General features: G+C 54.9%; 1 protein-coding gene across 2 annotated transcripts; it reads right to left on the reverse strand.

Annotated features, from left to right (window-relative positions):
- Nucleotides 1-4,621: 4,621 nt before the first annotated feature.
- PITX2 (paired like homeodomain 2) lies at nt 4,622-17,987 on the reverse strand. 2 transcript variants are annotated; one of them, XM_054065413.1, is made up of 4 exons: nt 17,854-17,987; nt 15,622-15,677; nt 7,463-7,668; nt 4,622-5,849 (listed from the first exon to the last, which is right to left on the reverse strand). In XM_054065413.1, the coding sequence occupies exons 2-4, from the start codon at nt 15,665-15,667 to the stop codon at nt 5,286-5,288; spliced, it is 816 nt and encodes a 271-aa protein (XP_053921388.1). In that variant the 5' UTR covers nt 15,668-15,677; nt 17,854-17,987; the 3' UTR covers nt 4,622-5,285. The 2 variants fall into 2 exon arrangements, with proteins under 2 accessions (XP_053921388.1, XP_053921387.1); XM_054065412.1 differs by lacking the exons at nt 15,622-15,677; nt 17,854-17,987 and adding an exon at nt 8,489-9,054.
- Nucleotides 17,988-18,795: the final 808 nt, after the last annotated feature.

Genomic DNA, 18,795 nt, shown 5'->3' on the forward strand with positions numbered 1-18,795 from the left:
GAGGGGCTGCGGCATCGGTCCCGCAGCCCCCAGGGAGTAGTTTGGCAGCGGCCGAGATAGGGGGCAGACGGAAAGAGAGAGTGGGAAGCGATGACACCCCCACCTCCGATCTAGCGTAGGTCTCGGCGATGCGGGAGCAGAGCCGCAGGAGCATCCCTCTCATCTGCGGGCAGCGGCTGAAGAGCACAGCCCGCGCGGCGCTCTGCGCTGGTGGGTGGGTGTTTATATACGTGTGTGTTTGTGTATGCGGAACACAAATATGTGTGTGTTTATGTAAATACTCGGGCGTTTATCTGAGCCTCTTCCCCGCAGCTCCCCGGTTCGGTGGGGAGCTGCGCTGGGCCGGAGAGGCAGCTCATGCCGCGCACAGTTGTACACACGCACACTCGTACACAAGCAGAGGGCTCACAGGCACAGGGCTCACAGGGCTCCTTCTCCAGCGCATCGCCGCCCGGGCAGGGAGCTGAGGCCGAAGGTCTCCCAGCGTTTCCTCGGTGCCTCAGCGAGACACCCAGGGCTCCTTCTCCCGGGTGGGCTAGTGAGGGGAGCTTTTTTTTTATTTTATTTTTTCCCTTTGATTTCTTTTACGTGTTCCCCGCCCCCCCCCCCCCCCGGCTTGGGGCTGGCGGCCGGTCGCATCCATCCTCCGCTGCCGACGGCGGCTTGTCCGCACCGCGGCGCCGGGGATGGCTCAGCGCGGAGCCCTCGGGGGACTTCGCTTTGCTGGGTGTCACCTGCCGAGCGGCCCTGCCACCCGCTGCCCTCGTGGGGGTCAGGACGGGCTCTTCCCCAGGCGATGCCCTGTCACCCCTCGGCCGCTCTACGGGGCTGAAGTCGCGGTCGCACGCTGTGTCACAGGAGATGCCGGGCAAAGGCTGGTGGGGCCGGGATCAGGGCCGTTGTGTCCGTCCCCCCCGCCCCGGGCAGCCCCAATCCCGCCCCCCGGGAAGGCAGGGCCGGTTCCCGTTTCAGCAGAGATTGCCGTGCCGATCCCGGCTCTCCCGGATCTCCCTGCGCCCCCGCGCAAGGGCGCGGAGCAGCGTCTCTGCTATGCCCCGCTCCGCCCGGCACAAGCGGGGGCCGCGTTAGAGAAAAGCGGCTTCGAACTTCTTCTATTTTTTTTATTAAAAACAAAAGGAGACCCTCTCGGCTGAAAATTTACAAGTGAGGGTTCCATTTAGTTCCTCTCTTTTTTTGTCTCCGAGGAGAAGGTGCAGGAGGCTGAAGCAATTAATTCCAAAAAGGGTGCGCACTTAGAAAACTTTAGAGTTAGCAATCAATTAGTCCGGCATTGTATGGAGCTCCGAAGGTGTAAATCCTTCCTAGTTCCTGGATTATTGACTGTTACGGTCTATCGGATGCATAATATTCAGCCCTACACATGTATAACACGCGTACCAAAGCAGGCATTTAGCAAGGTAAATTATACGCCCCGAAAACGCGTAGGTATTCGCGCCAGTGAGGCGAAAGCCCATCCCCTGCCCTCTCTCTCGGCTTGAACCGCCTGTGCGACCCCCACCCTGCGGTGGCCGCGGGGGTACAGCGGGCTGCGAACCTGCCCCCGGCGAGGCAAAACGGCTTTTAGACCAAAAAAAGCCTCCTCCGGGCTCAGATACCAACTGTTTTCCCAAGGAAGTTAGTTCCCTCCAAAAATGCTAATGAATCTCATGAAGGGAGGCGGGTGGGGGACAAAAATAAAAAGGTTATTTTATTTTATAGGTATAGAGAAATGTACAGGTATGTAAAGATGGGTGTCTGGCTCTTTCAGAAAAGCGCACACGTATGAGCGCACACGCAGATAAAAACAAGGCGAAGAGGAGGCAGAGAGAGGGGAGCGCACAGGGAAGGACCCGAAGGAGATCCATGGGTATTTACGTTCGATGTTGACCCTGGCGAGGCGCGCCCCGGCTGCCGGGGCCCCGCGCACGCCGCCCGGGTTCAAAGTGCGGGGAGGCACCGGCCGCAAACAAAAGAGCCGAGCCGGGACCCGGCCGCGGGGGAGAGGGGCCCGAGCAGCCCAGGGACACTCTCCTCGGCACCGACGGGGCAGTGGATTGGGATGTGGATTGGGATGTGGATTGGGAGGCAGACGGCGCTGCCCACTCGCACGCCCGGCGCGGGGGGCAGCGCAGCAGGCGACCTAAAGCGGCCTCGCCGAGGGCTGGGGGGGAGAGCCCGTTGTTTAACCCCTCTCCCCCACCCGCTTCTCCAAATAGATATTTTGCAAATTCCTCATTTCGTTGTGGATTTTTCTCCCCCTCTCCACGGCCTCCATTGTTCCAGGTTCATCGTGCCACCGCCGATAAGGGGAAGGAAAGCCCCCGGGAGAAAAAAGAAAGAAACAAAAAAAAGAAAAAAGAAAAAACACGACACAAGATTTTGATTTACAGCCTAATCAAAACATTATATCTTTGGTCAAGTGCCGCAGAAAAATGATGACCCTCAAGGCTTCAGCTAGGGGGAGAAAGAGAAATTCAGATTACACTCGGAGTGATTTATGTCCTCTCTGAACGGTCACGTTGATTTTTCATAGTTTGAGCCATTACACAGTAGAGTGGAAAACTCTGATCCAATTTTTTTTTGATCCGGAAATGGTATATATTATTCTTCTAAACGTGTATGCGTGTACTATATATTATATACATTCTTTCTCCACGCACACACGTATCCTAACTATATACACGCATATTTGAGGGTTTTTGGGGACATATAAAAGAGACGTCTATAAATAACCAGTGCCACCGAGAAGAAACGAGAGCCGAAAAAAAGCGTGTAAAATACCGTGCCGAAACCCGCAGCGATCCGGTCGCTGATTTCCAAACCCTTCCCGGCGAAAGCGTTTGGGCAGAAAAGCACTCGCGTTTCTCCGGTTTTCCCGAGCCCGAGGGGGACTCCCGGGCTGCCAGCCCCTCGCCGGCATCCCCCCCAGCCGAGCCAGGAAGAGGACGAGAAAGAAGAGGAGGAAGGGGACAATTTTGGAAGCCCCTGGCACTCACCCGGGTGAGGTGTTGACACGGTGAGGAAAAAAAATGAGCGGAGAGGCGGTGAAGTCGGGCACGCCGGGGCTGGGGGGGAAAGGGGGCACCCGCCGCCCCCCTGCCCAAGCACGGAGCCTCCCTAGATCCGCCGACCCCCCTGGCAACAACACGAGGAAGAAAAGAAAACAGAAAAACGGGTGTGGTTTTGGAAAAAAAAAAACAACCAACAACAGAAAAAAAAACAAAACCAAAAACTAAAAAAGAGAGAGGAAAGAAATTAGGTGAGGATTCAAAAAAAAGTCGAAAAGGACAATAAAAATGAGGGGGGTAAAGGAAAGAGGGGGATACGGCCTGCCCATAGTGTGAACATCGCGGGGGAACCCACTTTCTGGTGGGGGAAGAGTTTACCGCGTGGGAAAGCGCAGGACACTGACCTTTCCGCTCTCCCCGCGTTCTCTGCTTCTGTCCCCGTCTCAGCCCTGGCGGGGGAAACACCTCCCCTCCGCGGTGTCCTACCGCCCGCCGGGGATCCCGGGGAGGGCCTAGGCTCCCTAAAGCGCGCAAAAAGCGCGTAAAGGCCGCGCAAGGGGGCAAACTTCTCCCCACCGCGGTAAATTTCCTCCCTGCTGTCCCCTGCGCACCTCGCCGGCTAACGTGCCTGCGGAGTCTCTTGGAATAGCGATATTCCCGCCGGGTCGTTGCCACCATCCCCCGCGCCAGCCCCTCCTCGCCCGCCCGGGATGTGAGCCGATGGGAGGGCCGAGCAGCAATTCATCTTGATTTGTTTCAATCGTCCGGCGACGGCAAAGTTATAATCCTGCGTAATTTCAGGAACAAGCAGGTTGAGAATGAATGGGTCGATATTATTTGAAACGAAACACACGAGAGCACGACCTTTCCCTTCAACGACGTGTTGCAGCACGAAGTCGCAGGAAACTCGGGGCTAACCTCTCAACCCCCGAGCTCCGTGGGGCTGCGGTTATTTGGGCTGCTCTTTGTTTCTCTTCACGTCTGAAAGGGGGGATTTGGAAATAGAAATGTAATATTACATGAAGGAGGATCTCCCCGCTGAAGGGAGAAGGTGAGCTCAGCGGGCGCCAAAGGGAACAGATTGTTTTGAATGGGAGCAGATTGTTTGCAAACTGGCTTCTTTCCCCCCTCCCACCCTCCTCCCTACCCCCTCTTCTTTAATGTAATAAAAGCTTCCTTCACAGCAGGAGAAATTTATGCTCGAGATACAGCAACTTTGTGGCTGGTAATTCTCGAGGCCAGCGATGTCAAATAATCCATTTTCTCGGGGCTGCGGAGAGGAATAAAGAGATCCTGCTGCCGAGGAGGAGCGTGTCCGAGCCCCTAGTTTCTTTAACACCCAACTTGAGCACAAGGGATTGGGGTTTGTTTTTTTTTTTTTCGTGAAAAAAAGAAAAAGTCCTAGTATTTATTTGTATTGCAATAAAAAGTACTGCCCTGTGTTTCCAGAAAACGAGATCCAGTGTTAACGATCAGTCAATCACTGCAGACCAGTTACCCCTGCGCAGCTTGGCTCAGTAAATAAAAATCCAGACAAAACTGTATGCTGTATATTTTACTCCCATGAAATAAAACACATTTTTTTCATGTTTGCTGAAAAGTAAAACAATAATATTGTACGAAATGTTATACACAGGGCATGTTTTACATTGCAATATCAGAAACATCATTGCATCCACCAGAGGTACTATTCTAAAACTGATATTCACACATTTTTTTAATAATTATATGTTAGAAACATACAGTGTCGCATTTAGTATATACATTCCCTTGCTCACAAGCGAAAAAATCCTAATCGCTTCTGTGTAACATGCTTTATTTTAAAGCCTAACCTTTTAAAAACACTGTTGTGATATTACTAACAACTGCTTTTATAAAATTAATTTGACATTTCGATATATATACATCCTTTCAGTCATTTTTATGTTAACAATGCTAAACTTAAAAAATAACAAGCTTATAGTAACATTAAAATGTCATATCATATCCAGTCAAACATTTGTCCATATATATATATATATGTCCTTGTAACTGTTGAAATACTCTTAGTGAAAGAAAGATCTCCGAATCTGTAGGAAGTCCTTTGAAAACAAAGGAACTATCTTGTTTCAGTGGTTTCCTCTTTATTTTCCTCTCTTTTCCTCTCTTTCTCTGTGTCTCTGTCTTGATTTTTCCTCCTTTCTCTTTCTCTATAGTGCCCATTACGTTCTAGTATAATTCTCAGTCTCTGCGAGAAATGGGGAGGGATTCCCATGCAGTGTTTCCTACTTGGGTGTCTCACACAGGTCTGTCCACCGCGTACTGGCAAGCGCTCAGATTGGAAGCGGGGTTCTGCACACTGGCATAGCCAAAACTGGAGTGCTGCTTGGCTTTAAGTCTCAGACTCGCCAAGCTCGAGTTACATGTGTCCCTATAAACGTACGGAGGTGTTGGAGGAGCATAAGGACAGGCTGGCGTCGGCACTGCAGAATTCAGGGAGGGATTGCTCAAGTTGTTCAAGTTATTCAGGCTGTTGAGGCTGGAGCCGGGGACCCCGGTGACTGCAGAGGGTACCATGCTTGAGGACATACTCATGGAGGAAATGGAGTTTGGAGGGGAGAACATGCTCTGAGAAGAAAGAGGGTTGACATTCATGGAGTTGAAGAAAGGAAAGCTTTTGGTGGAGAGGGAGGCGGAGGTCAGGCCCTTGGCTGCCCAGTTGTTGTACGAGTAGCCGGGGTACATGTCATCGTAGGGCTGCATGAGGCCATTAAACTGTGGACCAAAGCCGTTTTTGCAAAGCTCAGCTTGCTGGTTCCTTTCTCTCTTTCTCCATTTGGCTCTGCGGTTCTTGAACCAAACCTTCAAAAACGGGAGTAGAGGGAGGGAGATGCAAGACGCGAGTTAGTCAGGAACCACCATTGCAGCCCTTCAGATGCTCTTGGGGCGACAGCCGATGGCGTCCGTATATATATATATATTTATACACACACACATACATAAACGTGTATGTACGTATGTATATGCATGTATAGGTTCATCTCCTTCCCTAGCGCTGGGCCGGGGGCTGCGATGTGCTGCCGGGGCCGCAGAGCGTCCCCCGGGCCCCGGTGTCGCCGGGGTTTAACAGGCAGATCTGTGGCCGCGCCACTCCGCACCCCCTGCACCCCCCACCCCGCCCCCGCGCATAATTTGCCGTGTTCTAATTCGCTCCACAGGGAGCGTTTCTGTCTCCTTTCTCTTTTTTCCTTCCCCTCGTTTCTCTCTCTCTTTTTTTGCCCACTCCTTCCTTGGCTTATTCCTCACTGGAGCCATCCAGGAGAAACAGAAAAGTGCAAAATCGAGGGCAAAACGCCTGAAACCCGCAGAACTTTAAGGCGATGTTTCCTATTACGGGGAAGGAGGGGTAAGCCAGCAAATAATAAATCCTCGCTCCGGTTTCTTAAAGCTACAAGTTCCCCCTACGCGAAAGCTTAGAGACGAAAATCACTTTCTAAACAAACTTGTTCGACTGCTCTTTGGCGGAAAAAAAAAAGGGGGGGGCGGAGAGGGGCAGGAAAAAAAAAAAGAAAGAAAAAACCCCCCAAAAAATGGCCATTTAACAGCTTGCTAAATGAGACCTAAGGGACCCTCCCCGCAGACAATGGGAAAACGTGCCCTTTCCCAATCCACATCTAGGTGTCTGACCCGTCGGGCAGCCGCCAGCAGCAGCCTCGGCGTGTGTATTGGAGCCTCCTCGGGGTGTTTGCAGGAGCCCCCCCGAAACCAGCCGCTTCGAACCTCGCTCCCCGCAAAAGCCGCGCCCCTCACGGCCCGTGCTCCCGCTGCTGCCCGCGGTTCTCACTCTCTCGCTTTCCTCAAGCGACTGTGGGGAGAGGATTTATATGGGATTTCCGAAAACCTAAAGTTTCGGCCTGTTTGGGGGCTTCTTTTTTATCCCCCGTATCCCCACGCGGCGCTTGCACGCCAGCAGGATCCGGCCTCGGTATCTCTGCAGGGCCGCTGATGGTCCCATAAATCTCAGGGAGGGGAAAGGGTGGAGAGAGACTCTCGTCGAATTGTGAAACCAAAAAAAGGAAAATGCAAGGAAGGGCACGTCGTGAGTGCCTCGGAGTGAAGTAAAAGCCCTTGTGTATTCTACATCTTTTTCTCATTAGAGGCAGCACAGGTTGCAGCCTGTTCCAAGTTGCTTTCTTAGCTAATGTTTTCATTAGCGTTTCGTTCAAAAGGAGCAGGACGCATTGCACGGTGAGGGCGAAACGTGCAGCAAACCATATTCCGGGGAGAGAGAGAGAGAGATCCCAATCTGTCTCGCTTTGACAGAAATGTCCTGCTCTGCCCTGCTTTTGTGCAAAGGCTCTGAAGTTTCCTTACAAACAGAAATCGAAAGCAGCTGCAAACATTTCAGCCCTACTCCCCTTCCCCCTCTCCCCGACCTCTGCTGCGCGGAGCCGGGGTGTCGTGTCAGGACTTACCCGGACTCTGGCCTCGGTGAGGTTGGTCCAGACGGCGATCTCCTCCCGGGTCGACATGTCCGGATAGCGATTCCGCTGGAAGGTGGCCTCCAGCTCCTGTAGCTGCTGGCTGGTGAAATGAGTCCTCTGCCGCCGCTGCCTCTTCTTCTTGGAGGGATCCTCGGGCCCCGCATCCTCGTTCTTGCTCTGCTGGCTCTTATCTTTTTCTGTAAGGGGCGGGGGGGGGGGGGGGGGTGTGAAGAAAAAAACAACAAGGCGGAAAACAAGGACACCTCAGCCTCCGAAACCTCCTCTGCAGCGGCCGGGGACGGGCTTGTCCCCGGCGCTGCCGGATCCCGCGGACTGCCCCTAAAGCAGCCTTGCGGTGTAATCATTAACCCGCCCGACCTCCTCCCGCGCCCCGCGGGCTCCCACGGGTGGGCTCCTCCGGGAAGAACAGCCACCACAGGAGCAGAGGGATGGAGCCACCTCTCCGCCTGTCTATGCAAGTTTTTCACCCACAGATATATGCAAGGGGTTTTGGCTATCTGTATCCGTATTGTTTTCCAACCTGTATCCATGTCGTCCGTGTTATTTGCCTGTCCTACACCCACATCGTTCGCTCGCTTGTACGGCACTGTTCCTCTACCTGTATCCGTAATATTCGCCAACCTGTATCTGTGATATTCGCCCACCTGTATCCGATGTATATCTACATTCTCCGATGTATATCACTTGTCCGTCCGTGCCCATACTACTAGTCCATCTATGCCTATGTCTGTCTGTCTATACCCCTATTATTCGCCCATCCGTACCTATATTATTTGTCCATCCTCATCCATATCATTCGCCCACCGCCGTACACGCCACTTGCCCATCCCTACACATGTCATTATCTTTCTGTACGCGGGCACACAGACACCGCACGCAAAAAAGAACCCCCCCACGCAGCGGGGGTGTCGTCTCGGGTTGCGGGGCGCTCCCGGGCAGAGGGACGGCGGAGCGTCGCGGGGCGCCCGGGGCTCTCCGCCTCTCGCCCTCCCTTACCTGCGGCCTCGGGGCTGGAGGTGTCGGAGATGGTGTGCACCTCCAGCCGGTGCTTGGCGGACTCCAGGGAGGAGCGCGCCTGCCCCGGCGCCAGCGCCGTCGCCATGGTCAGCGCGGGCTGGTGGTGATGGCAAGACGACGAAGAGGAGGAGGAAGGTGAGGAGGAGCACAGCTTATTCCCAGCTCCTAGGCGCTCCAGGCTTAACGGGTCCTTCATGCAGTTCATCGGCAAAAGGACGTCAAAGTCTACGTGCGCGCCCGGGGGGTCGCCGGGAGAAGGTGTGCGTGTGTCTGTAGGTGTCGGTACGTGTCGGGGGGGCGGCGCGGCGGCCGCTCCGGGGGGTCGGGGCTGCCGCGGGGCGGGCGGCGCTCGGTTAGAGCCCTGGCGGCACGGCGAGCCCGAGAGCCCAGCAGCGACGGGCGAGCGGGCGAGTCCGGTCCTGTAGGAGCCGTCACGGCGAGGCGGCTGCTCCCCGGCCGGCGGCCCCCGTCGGGGCGGCGCGGGGCGGGGGCGGCGCTGCGCGGGGCGCTCCTCTCCACTGCCCGCGCATGGACCCGCGCCGCGCCGCGGCCGGCCCCGCACCGCCTCAGCTCAGCCGCTTCCCTCTTGGCCTGACATCTTAAACCGGCGGCGGCCTTCCCCGCGCCGGCACGTCACCCGCCCCGCCCCGCGACGCCCCCGCCCCGCCTTCTCCCACCGCCCGCCCCCGCCCCGCCCCTCGCTCCCCCACAAAAAAATCCGCCCGGTTTTCCGCCCGCTTTGCCCGGCGGGTGGTCCCCGCGGCCGGACAGCCCGGCCCCCGCCGGCCGGCACACGGCGCGCCCCGTCGGGGCGGCTCCGGGCTCGCCCGAGAGAAGGAGAAAGCTCGGCACTGACACGGGCACGGCGGCGAGGAGGGAGACGGCGAGGAAGGCTCAGCCCAAATCCCCTCGCTACGGAGGGGGTGGAAAGCAAATGAGTGAGGGGGGTGCGGTCTGTCCGACGGCAGAGCTCTGGCTGCTAACAGCAGTAGTAGTAGCAGCAACAGCTACGATAACCACAGCCAAACACGAACCGCAACAGTGCTCCCCCTCCGCAACACGGCTACGGAAAGCTCCCCGTCGCGCTCAAAGGAATAAGGAAGAGCGCGTATATCGCAGCCCCTGAGCACTTTTAATCCCCGCGCTCGCCGGCTGTCTCGCCTCCCTCTGTTTGCACCGAAAGCGGAGAAAACGGGGGGAAAAATATCCTCTCGCTGGCGCTGCCTTGCCCGTCCCCTCCTTGTAGTTGAGTTCCCAACAGCGAGTCACCGAGGAGGCTTTTCCCATGCGGTTTTACACCTGATTCGCGCAGTTATCCGCAGGGATCGTTCCCCGTCTCGGCGGGGACGCGGTGCCCAGAGCAGTTCTCGAACTCACCCCCACTAAAGCGGTTTGCAGAGTTTGGCTAAGCCCGACACCGGGCCGGTGGCCGGCACACAAATCCCTCACACACTGCCTCCCGACCAACCCCCCTCCGAGGCTGGGGGGGCAGGATTTGACCGCTCTTCCCCGGACAACGGCGGCAAACGGGGGGATTGTCTCGTCCCTCTGAACCCGCTTATAGCCCGCGGACGAGGCTGCCGGGACCCCGGCGCTCGCCGGAGAAAGGAGGAGCGGGGCCGCCTCCAGAGGGTATAACGAGGGGGCACCTTGCCCTCCCGTATCGGCCAGGAGCTCTCGGAGCAGAGGGGTCGGCACTGCCCCCGGAGAGCTGCGCCCCAATTAGGAACGGGGAGCCCCGGGGAGCCCGGGCGTGGAAAACGCAGGTTGCGCCTGTATCTTCAGTTTTTTTACACGGTCATGGACATCGAAAAGTTACTGCAAGCTTCCTCTTGACGTGCCCCTCCACACCCACATCCCAGCGCCCAAACTTTTCTGCATCTCGTTTCTCCCCCTTCTCTCCCCAAGGGTCCTTCTTAGTCGCTGATGCTCGTTCGAGGTGCGTATCATCCATCGCAATCTTACTTATCGCTAAATTATACATATTACTTTCGCAGCCTGTTAGTAAAGAAGGTTAAATTAATTTACATTCTGCTCATTATCTGGTGTTTAAATGACGTGTTTTTATCCCTGAGATTTGGCAAAGAATCTCTTTCCTCAGACCCCACAGCTTTTCGACGGAGACAATGCTCTTACATTTGTAGTGGATTTTAATCTGATAAGACTCTAATTTGCTTAAGACTTTTAAATAGGGGGTTTAAAATGATTCTAGCCGTTTTCTTATTGAATTTCCTCTAATTCCCCCAAGATCATAAAGTATATGTGTAAAGTAAATATTTCCTCCCTTTGCACCGGCAGCAGATGACCTATAACTAAGTCAATATGAATCCAGCTCCATTCTGCACAATTTGTTTACCAATCATATCGTCGTTTCTCCTTAACCTCTCGCTACCTCCGTGGTCCTGCACCCAGAGATCCCCCTTTTTGCCCCCCACCCCCAGCCCTTCCGTACAACGGGACCGCTCGAAGCTGCCTCGGCCGAGACGGGGTTCCAAAGAGCCTGCAAAGCCTTGGGGAGCAAGAGGGAGAGGGAATACGGTGGTAACCCCCCCGCACCCCTTTCTTTTTTTTTTTTCAACAAGGCAACGCAGCCCTCTCGCAGACAAGCCTTTCTCCCCTTTTCTTTCCTTTTTATTTTTATATATATATTTTTTTTTCATTAATTCATTCATTTTTATTTAGTCTGGAGAAGTGACGTCTTTTCTACGGCGACTCGGAACGCTGCGCGGCACGGGGCGCTTTTTACGCCCTTTATGCTCTCTGTTCCAGGACGGTGAGGACGGACGGATCTCGGCCCGCTCCCCCCAAGGAAGAAGGAGAGCAGAGGCAGAGCCTGGCCACCTCGCCACCCTCCCACGCCTTCCCCAGCCACAGCCGGGACAGACCCTCTGGCCCTCCCTGCGTCCTCAGGTGGGGCACAGCACCAGCCCAAGGGAGAAGGTGCCGGCATTTCCTTACACGCCTTTGATTAAAACTCCCCCATCCTGAGCAGGAGGGGAGCTACCACACAGCATTAGTTGTCATGGTGACCATAAATCACGTAAATCCAAAAATACCCACCTATAATCTGAGATGAAGCTTTTATTTCCCGAGTGAAATAATATTTTAAAAGCTGTCAACCAACCGAAAAACAACCCAATTGTAGTCACCCAAGTAATATATTAGAGGTACAGGTTTCAATTAAATTGTCAAGTTTTTTTTTTCTGTTTTGTTTTTTTCTTTTTCCTGCTGGAAGCTCCCTTGCCCTCTTGGTTCGAATCCCGGCCGGCTCCCCCGCGTACCGACTGTTCGAGCCTGCTGCAGGGAGCTGCCTCTCCAAGCCCTTAATTTCGGGAGAATTCCCCCTTTCCCCTTTCGCCCGGCGCTGGACGGCTTGCCCAGGACTCGCCCCGGTGGACTACGAAAAACGGCGATTTGAGGCTGCTCCCCACCTCCTGCATTGCCTTTTAATTTTGTAATTATTTTGTTTTTCCCAGATTGTTTGCTTTCCGCCCCCCAGCTCCCACCGGCGGAGCTGGCAGCCCGGGAGCTGAGCGGCTCGGCCGGGGGTGCCGGAGGGAGGTGGGAGTTGCCCAGACCTACTGCGGGTATTTATTTTCCCACTTTTCCTTTATCTCCTTATGGGATCGTTGTTTCTAGGCGTAATACTCTCCTAAATGGATAAATCGGTTCTTACGCGGAGTCTCCAGCTAGTCCTGTTGTCTTTTACCTTTGGCTTGTTGTCTTTCGCCTATCTCGGATTACCGGGTATTCTCCTCGATGAAGAGCCATTAATTACCCATTCAGTCAATATTAGGAAGACTACAGAGCTTTTTACATAGGATTAAGAAGACATCAGATTGTTCCGTTAGTATATTCCTACTCACGAATAAGCTTTCATTATACATTTAGTTTTCCCTGGAGTGAGGCTAACAACTGCTGCATATATTATATTCTCAGACGACGGCGGCGGGGAAAAAAATTATATATCTGAAGCGCAATAAATATCCTTTAATTTGCGCTTGGAGGGGGAAGCGGGAAGGGGGGCGCAGCTTCCTCGGTGCTGCGCGGGGGCAGCGCACGGGCGGAGGGAGCTCCGCCCCGGACAGGGGGAGACCCTGGCTCCACTGCTCGTGTCACAGCTTCGGGGACAAATTTGGCCACGTTATGTGGCGGGGAGGGTGCCGCTCCAGCTCCGCCTCGGCCCCCCCCGCGCCCGCTCCCTCCCGCGGGGGTGGAGGCTGCGCGCCCCCCTCGTCTCAGGGCTCAGAAAAGGCAGCGGGGACCTTGGCTTTGCACGTTGCCATGTCTTCTTCGGCTGGTCTGGACAGAAAGCTGAATCAGCGTTGGGGTTTTGTTTATGAAAAGGAGATGTTAGGTTATAGAATATTCAGATTTTTTTTTTTTTTTAAGAGTTGAAACAATCGATTTGTGATGCCGAATGACGATACAAGGCGGAATTCAATTTCTACGTTTTATGTTGGAGCCTGCTGTTTCAGCAATATCCAGATTATCGATTACAAGAAAGGATTCTTTAGAATTCACATAACTAAAAACGGTATAGATTATGAATATATATACACTTACACACGCACGCAGATAGCATCCTCCCGCACTGCATAAAAATTATTCGAATAACCCCACCAGCCCCCATTTACGCCTGCTGTGGGGCTGCCGCAGCGGGTGCTGAACTTTTCCCGATTTCGCGGCACTGGTCACCCAGCAGCGATTTTCTCGTCTCTCCGGCTAAACACGACACCCGCCGCGCTGCGTTTAACACTTCCAGGCTACAGTATTTTCACATATCCCGGTTTTCCTTTCCCCGGCTTAGCCACGGACCCGTTTTTTTATCTGGAATAACCCTTCCATCCCGCGCTCTCTTCCCGTCGGGAACACACGAGCCCGCGTGGTTTTGGAGCGTCTCCTACTGAATTTCGTTTCTTCCTTTCGTAGGAGCACCGCTTTGATCATACATTCGCATTTTCTACTGTTATTACCAATTCTACTACTTAGTGATTATTCTCCTTGTGCCCACAGCTGGTACTTAACCCGTGAAATTACTCGCCCTCCTAATTTCCGAAGCTGAACTCTATGAGAAGGGGGCCCGGATCCCCGCTGCTCTGCTCCCCACCTCTCATCCTGCCAGCCCGAAGGACCACACTTTTTGCGAGGCAGATGTCACAAAGCACCAAGTCCTGACGGTCAGGGAAGACGAAAATCAACGAGCTCCGCGCGATTAAAAACAAACCAAAGCCAACACCCAGCAAACCCCGCCTGACACGAGAAAACACCCGTGATTTCTGCGATTTGCAGCGAGTACCCCGAGCAGCTCAGGGTGTCTCAGGACTTGCCCTTATCCATTGCACAGGTTGGGGCTGCACACAAGGGTCACCCCCACATCTGCAGGGATATAGTCGCATCCGCGGGTTTTCCGCCCTTCCCTTCCCTGTAAACGGGAAGGTATCAATGGTCAGGTAACCCCTTGCTGCTTCTTCGGCTTGGACTTCTATTTTAATTAATGGCATTAAAGGTGTTTAGATAGTAATTTCCCCTGCAGCCCGACGAGTGAAACCCAGAGCGGTTGATACGGTAACAAGGCAGGAAATTTTGCGTGTACTACAATAATCCGGGTTCATAATTGATGGTTAAGAAAATAACCATTTGTTTCTCGGCAGAGGAAGTAAAAGTTACCGTGTCAGGGAGCATATGTGGATATTACTTTTAAAAATACTTAGTCGAATAAAGCTGGCGTGGAAGGGCTCATAAATTTATTATATCAGAAAGGTCCCCACTTTCCCATTAGATCGCGCTAAGGGCTTTGATTAAGACCACCTGTTCGTCGGGGGAAAAGGCAGGAGAGGGTAAAAAGGCCTTTCTTATTGGCAAACCATATATAAAGCGATGTCACCCTTCCTTTCCACATTATTTAACACTTATTACTGGCCGCGGGAAACAGTGCCAGGCCCTGGTAAAGCCTATTTGTGCACAATTTAATAACATGTATGTTTCCGGGATTAAAAATTATCGGTTTGTAATACCTTCGCGTTTGGAATTACCCCAGATTTTGCTCGCTAACCTTCCTTTAGCCTAATCGTTTCTTCTGGGGGTTTTGATATTCGGCTAGCAAATCCTGCTTAAAGTCTCCGAGCGAAGTTGGACTTGGGAAGGGGACGTGGCTCCTCCTGAAATCGTTGGGTGTTATTTGAGAAATAGCGAGCTGTTTGGCCAAATAGGGTTAATACAGTATTCTTACGAGGAAATGTTTAACCACGAGACCAGGAATACGTGCATTATTAATTCAGTCTAGTTTCCTGTATTATTAATTCAGGTTAATATATTTTATTTAAACAAAATTACGTTTATCTTGGATTAAACAGTCTCTCGCAATACAGAGCGCTTGTTTTCTTCTTTGTAATGTGTTTGCATTGCTGTTTTTCTTTATGGCCCCTTGGGCTCGCCTACCAGACCCCTCGAAACGGGCATGGGAAGAGAAGGCAGGAGCTCTCTGTGCCTGCAGACGGAGTTCTGCGGGGATGCCTGCCTCTGTGGGCAAGAGAGGGTTGGCAGCTTGTTTACTACCGGGGCGGGGTGGGTGTCAAAAAAACACAGAGAACAAAAATAAATACGAAAGTGGCGCTGCGGGTGTCTGAAAGACGCGGTGACAGAGATGCTTTTTTGGGGCGGGGACGCGAACACAGCCGGGAGGAGCCCGCACTCCCCTCCCCTCCCCTTGCCCTGTGTCCGCGCATCTTTAGGCACAAGCGGCGCCCGGGCACGAAGCCGCGCAAAGCAGCGCCGCGCAGCCCGAGGGCAGCAGGGGGCGCCCTGGCGCCGCGCAGGGGACCCGAGTGGCTCCCGCTACCCGCGGAGGAGCCGCCGGTGGCGCGGGGGGGGGGCGGTCGCCCCGAGAGGTCGCCCAGCTCCCCCTTGCCAGTGTCCTCCTCTTTGGAGAAAAGACACTCGAGGGCAGCGTGCTGCACCCCTGGGGACACTGACGGGGGGGACGGGGGACAGGCGATCGGCGCCCGCTACCGCGCACCCCTCCGCTGAGGCTTTTCCCAGGGTCTGTCCCGCCCGGCTCCGCACCCGCGCACCGCTGTGCCTCCCCTTAGGCGGGAGAGGGTGTCGCTTACCTAGCTGGACACAGGCGGAGACAAGTTTGCGGCAGTTGGACTCCATCACCCGCTATCTGCAAAAGATCAAGGCACCGCAGTTTTAAACCAGTTGTCTTTAGAGTGAAAAATAAATTAAAAAAAAAAGGACCCCAGCCTGCCGGCAGTCCCGTCGCAGCGATGCTGGCGGGACCCGCACCTCTGCCCAGCGATGCCTGCGCGCTGCCCTCCGCCCCTTCCTCAGCCTCGAGTCCCACCCGAGTCACATCACGGACAGGCGCAACCCCGCGTGGCGGATTCCCAGCCTGTCGGACGGCTCGGCTCCCTCCATTCCTCCTTCTTCAGGGACGCGGTCCCCGAGCCTGTCGGCCGTGCTCTGCCCTGGGACAGCCCGACCCCCGTTCCCGGGAGGTGCCGTGGGGCAGCGGGTACCGGCGGGGGCCCCTTGCGTGGCGGGAGATGCGCGGCCACCGAGGCCCCGCTCCCCGGGTGCGCCTCCGCCCTCCCCCGCGCCTCCCCCGGCCTGAGAGGTTGGGCAGTAAAATCACGGGATTAGTGCCTGATTGAGATGTCTGTTCGTGAGATATTACAAAATTCATTATCACAGCTCTCTACTAACTCGATATGAAGTAACACAGATGGGATTTTATTAGTCCAGGCTTCGAATGTTTACTTATGATAATTTCGGGGGGACATTTGCATGTCAGCATCATTTCGGTAATCTTTCTTCTTCGCTTTTTTTTTTTTTTTAATGTCTGAACTGGGACATTATTAGCTGTTGCTTGGAAATGCGGCAGCCGGGAGCCGAGGCACGTTTGGGGTGAGCAGTACCCGCCGAGCGGGGCCCCGCCGCCTCCACCGGGCGGGCAGGATGGGACCGGGGAAAGAGAGGAGGAAAAGAAAAAGAGAAAGAAAGAAAAAGAGAAAGAAAGAAAGAAAGAAAGAAAGAAAGAAAGAAAGAAAGAAAGAAAGAAAGAAAGAAAGAAAGAAAGAAAGAAAGAAAGAAAGAAAGAAAGAAAGAAAGAAAGAAAGAAAGAAAGAAAGAAAGAAAGAAAGAAAGAAAGAAAGAAAGAAAGAAAAGAGAGGAGTGGGGAAATGAGAACGCGCGGTTATCGGAATTCCGGTTCCCGTTGTGACACGGAGGTTTCAATTCAAATCCGAAGGACGCCGAGGAGGAACCCCGGCTCCCACCAGCAGCCGGGCCTAGCACATGAGCTATGCCCAAATTAATCGGGGAGGTGATTAAGGAAACCTTAATTCTTCGCCGGGACAGGTCTCCGTCAGGATTAGTTCTACTTGGCAGACGCAGCCGCCCTCCCCCGTCGCCTGCCTCGAAGGCTGATTTATCTCACGAGTGGTGTCACGCACAGCTCCCCACACGCACGAGCACCAGGACCGAGGGGAATTTTTCCCTCTCTCCTGAACCGCCGGTGTTCTCGGAGAAAATTGCCTTTCCCAGACGGATTGTTACTCCTTCCTCGCTCACAGTTTCCCGTACTTCTTCCCTTCCTCCTCTCCGTATCCTCTTAAAACTTTTTGTTGCAAACCACATCGCCAAGGGGAGGCAAGGAGCATTTTCCCTATTGTCTCCTGCCCGGTGACTCGATTTAAAGCAACTCCACTTGCTTTTTCCATTTCTCCGAGCGCTCCTCCGCTCGCAATTAAACACCTCGGCCCCTCCGTGCGCCGGCAGGGCCAGTGCCGTGCGAGCTTTCCCTTTCCTCCCCGCTCCGTGCTGGGTTCTCCCCGCTCGCCTCAACCTGCCCGAGCGCTCTGCGGCAACAACTGCGGGAAAAGCGGGCAGAAAAGCGGGATCACACTTCCCCCCCCCCCCAGTCCCCTTATTGGTATTTATAGCTATTATTTCAGGAGGGGAAAAAAAACCCACACCATCAAACCCACGCACAACCCCCGAAAGACAGAGCAACGCCCGAAATACTGAGGTCGCGGATTTCGGAGGGTTCTGTAGGAGGCCCGTGGCTCTCGAACGAAAGGGGAGCGCTGTGCGGGGCCTACCCCTTCGCCGTGCCCGCAGGGGCTTCCCCCGTGGACGCCACCGCGAGTCCCGCACGGGAAAGGCGCGGAAAAAGGCGCGGATGCGGAGCTCCGCTGGACGATCCGCGGCCGTCCTGGCGGACACCGGCGATTCGAGTCCGCAGCAGCTCGCCCGGCTCGGGATGCACAGAGCAAGGCGGGGGTGGTGGAAGGCTCCCTAACCCCGCTCCCCGTCCCTCCGACACCCCCGCAACTCACCGGGTCCGGCTGCGCCGCCCGCTCCACTCCTGGCCGGTGCTGCTGGTGCCGGTGCTGCCGGGGGCGGCGGGGCCGCGCCGGGCTCCTGCGCTGCTGCGGGGCCCCGGAGCCGCCGCTGGCTCCCTCCTTCGCCGTCCCTCCCGCGCCCCCGCCCCGCCCCGCCCGCCTCCCCGGGCCCTGACGTCACACCAGGCTCAGCCGACCGCTGGGCCGGGCTGGGGCGGGAGGCTCCGCGGGGCTGCGCGGAGCTCCGCGGGCAGGGGCGCAGCGGAGGCTGCTAGGGGGCAGGAGGAAGGAGAACGAAGGCGGCGGCGTGGCGGCGGGCTAGGGAGCCAGAAGAGGAGCGGGGACGGCCGCGGCCCCTCCGCACCCGCGCAGGACGCTCCTCGCTCCGCGCCGCCCGGCTTGGGAGGGTAACACGTGTAACCGCGGACAAAGTGTCCCGAGCCGGCGGCTGTTTTGCACCGGGTGTGGAGAGGGATCGCCAACCCATTGTGAGAAGCCTTCATTTCCTTTTTAACCCATTTTTTTCCTTTATGTCTATATATGTATTTAAATCCCGTGGGTTTTTATTCGTGCCTGTAGCGCTAGCGCAGAGCCGAGGGAGATGGAATCCCGCCGCTCATCCCGGTTGCTCGGCTTGCCTCGATTACGGACAATAGCCAGAAAACACCACGGCAGACTCTCTTCCCCTTTCCCCTAAACGACACCGAGCTGGCGTCAGGGGTGAATTTTTTTTCGATTTTGCGATGTTTTCTGTATTTAAGAAAATAACGAAGTCGGATGTCTCTGTTTAGACCAAATTAAATCGGTACCTTTTTCTCCCATCAGTTCCACGGCTTTGTTTGTAGAGGGACCACGAGAAAATAAAACAGGCGCTTTCTTAACTCGAGGCTGCACCTGATCTATTTGTGGCTATTCTAGAATTATTTCGGGATGGAG

Source organism: Cuculus canorus, chromosome 4 (assembly GCF_017976375.1).
Source record: "Cuculus canorus isolate bCucCan1 chromosome 4, bCucCan1.pri, whole genome shotgun sequence".
NCBI classification, from domain to species: Eukaryota; Metazoa; Chordata; class Aves; order Cuculiformes; family Cuculidae; genus Cuculus; species Cuculus canorus.

Coding starts and splice junctions, on each gene's coding strand:
- PITX2 (XM_054065412.1), bottom strand. CDS start 8,714: ATGAACTGCATGAAGGACCCGTTAAGCCTGGAGCGCCTAGGAGCTGGG. Junction 7,669..8,488: donor CTCCAGCCCCGAGGCCGCAG/GTAAGGGAGGGC, acceptor CGCCCCTTACAG/AAAAAGATAAGAGCCAGCAG. Junction 5,850..7,462: donor TCACCGAGGCCAGAGTCCGG/GTAAGTCCTGAC, acceptor CCGTTTTTGAAG/GTTTGGTTCAAGAACCGCAG.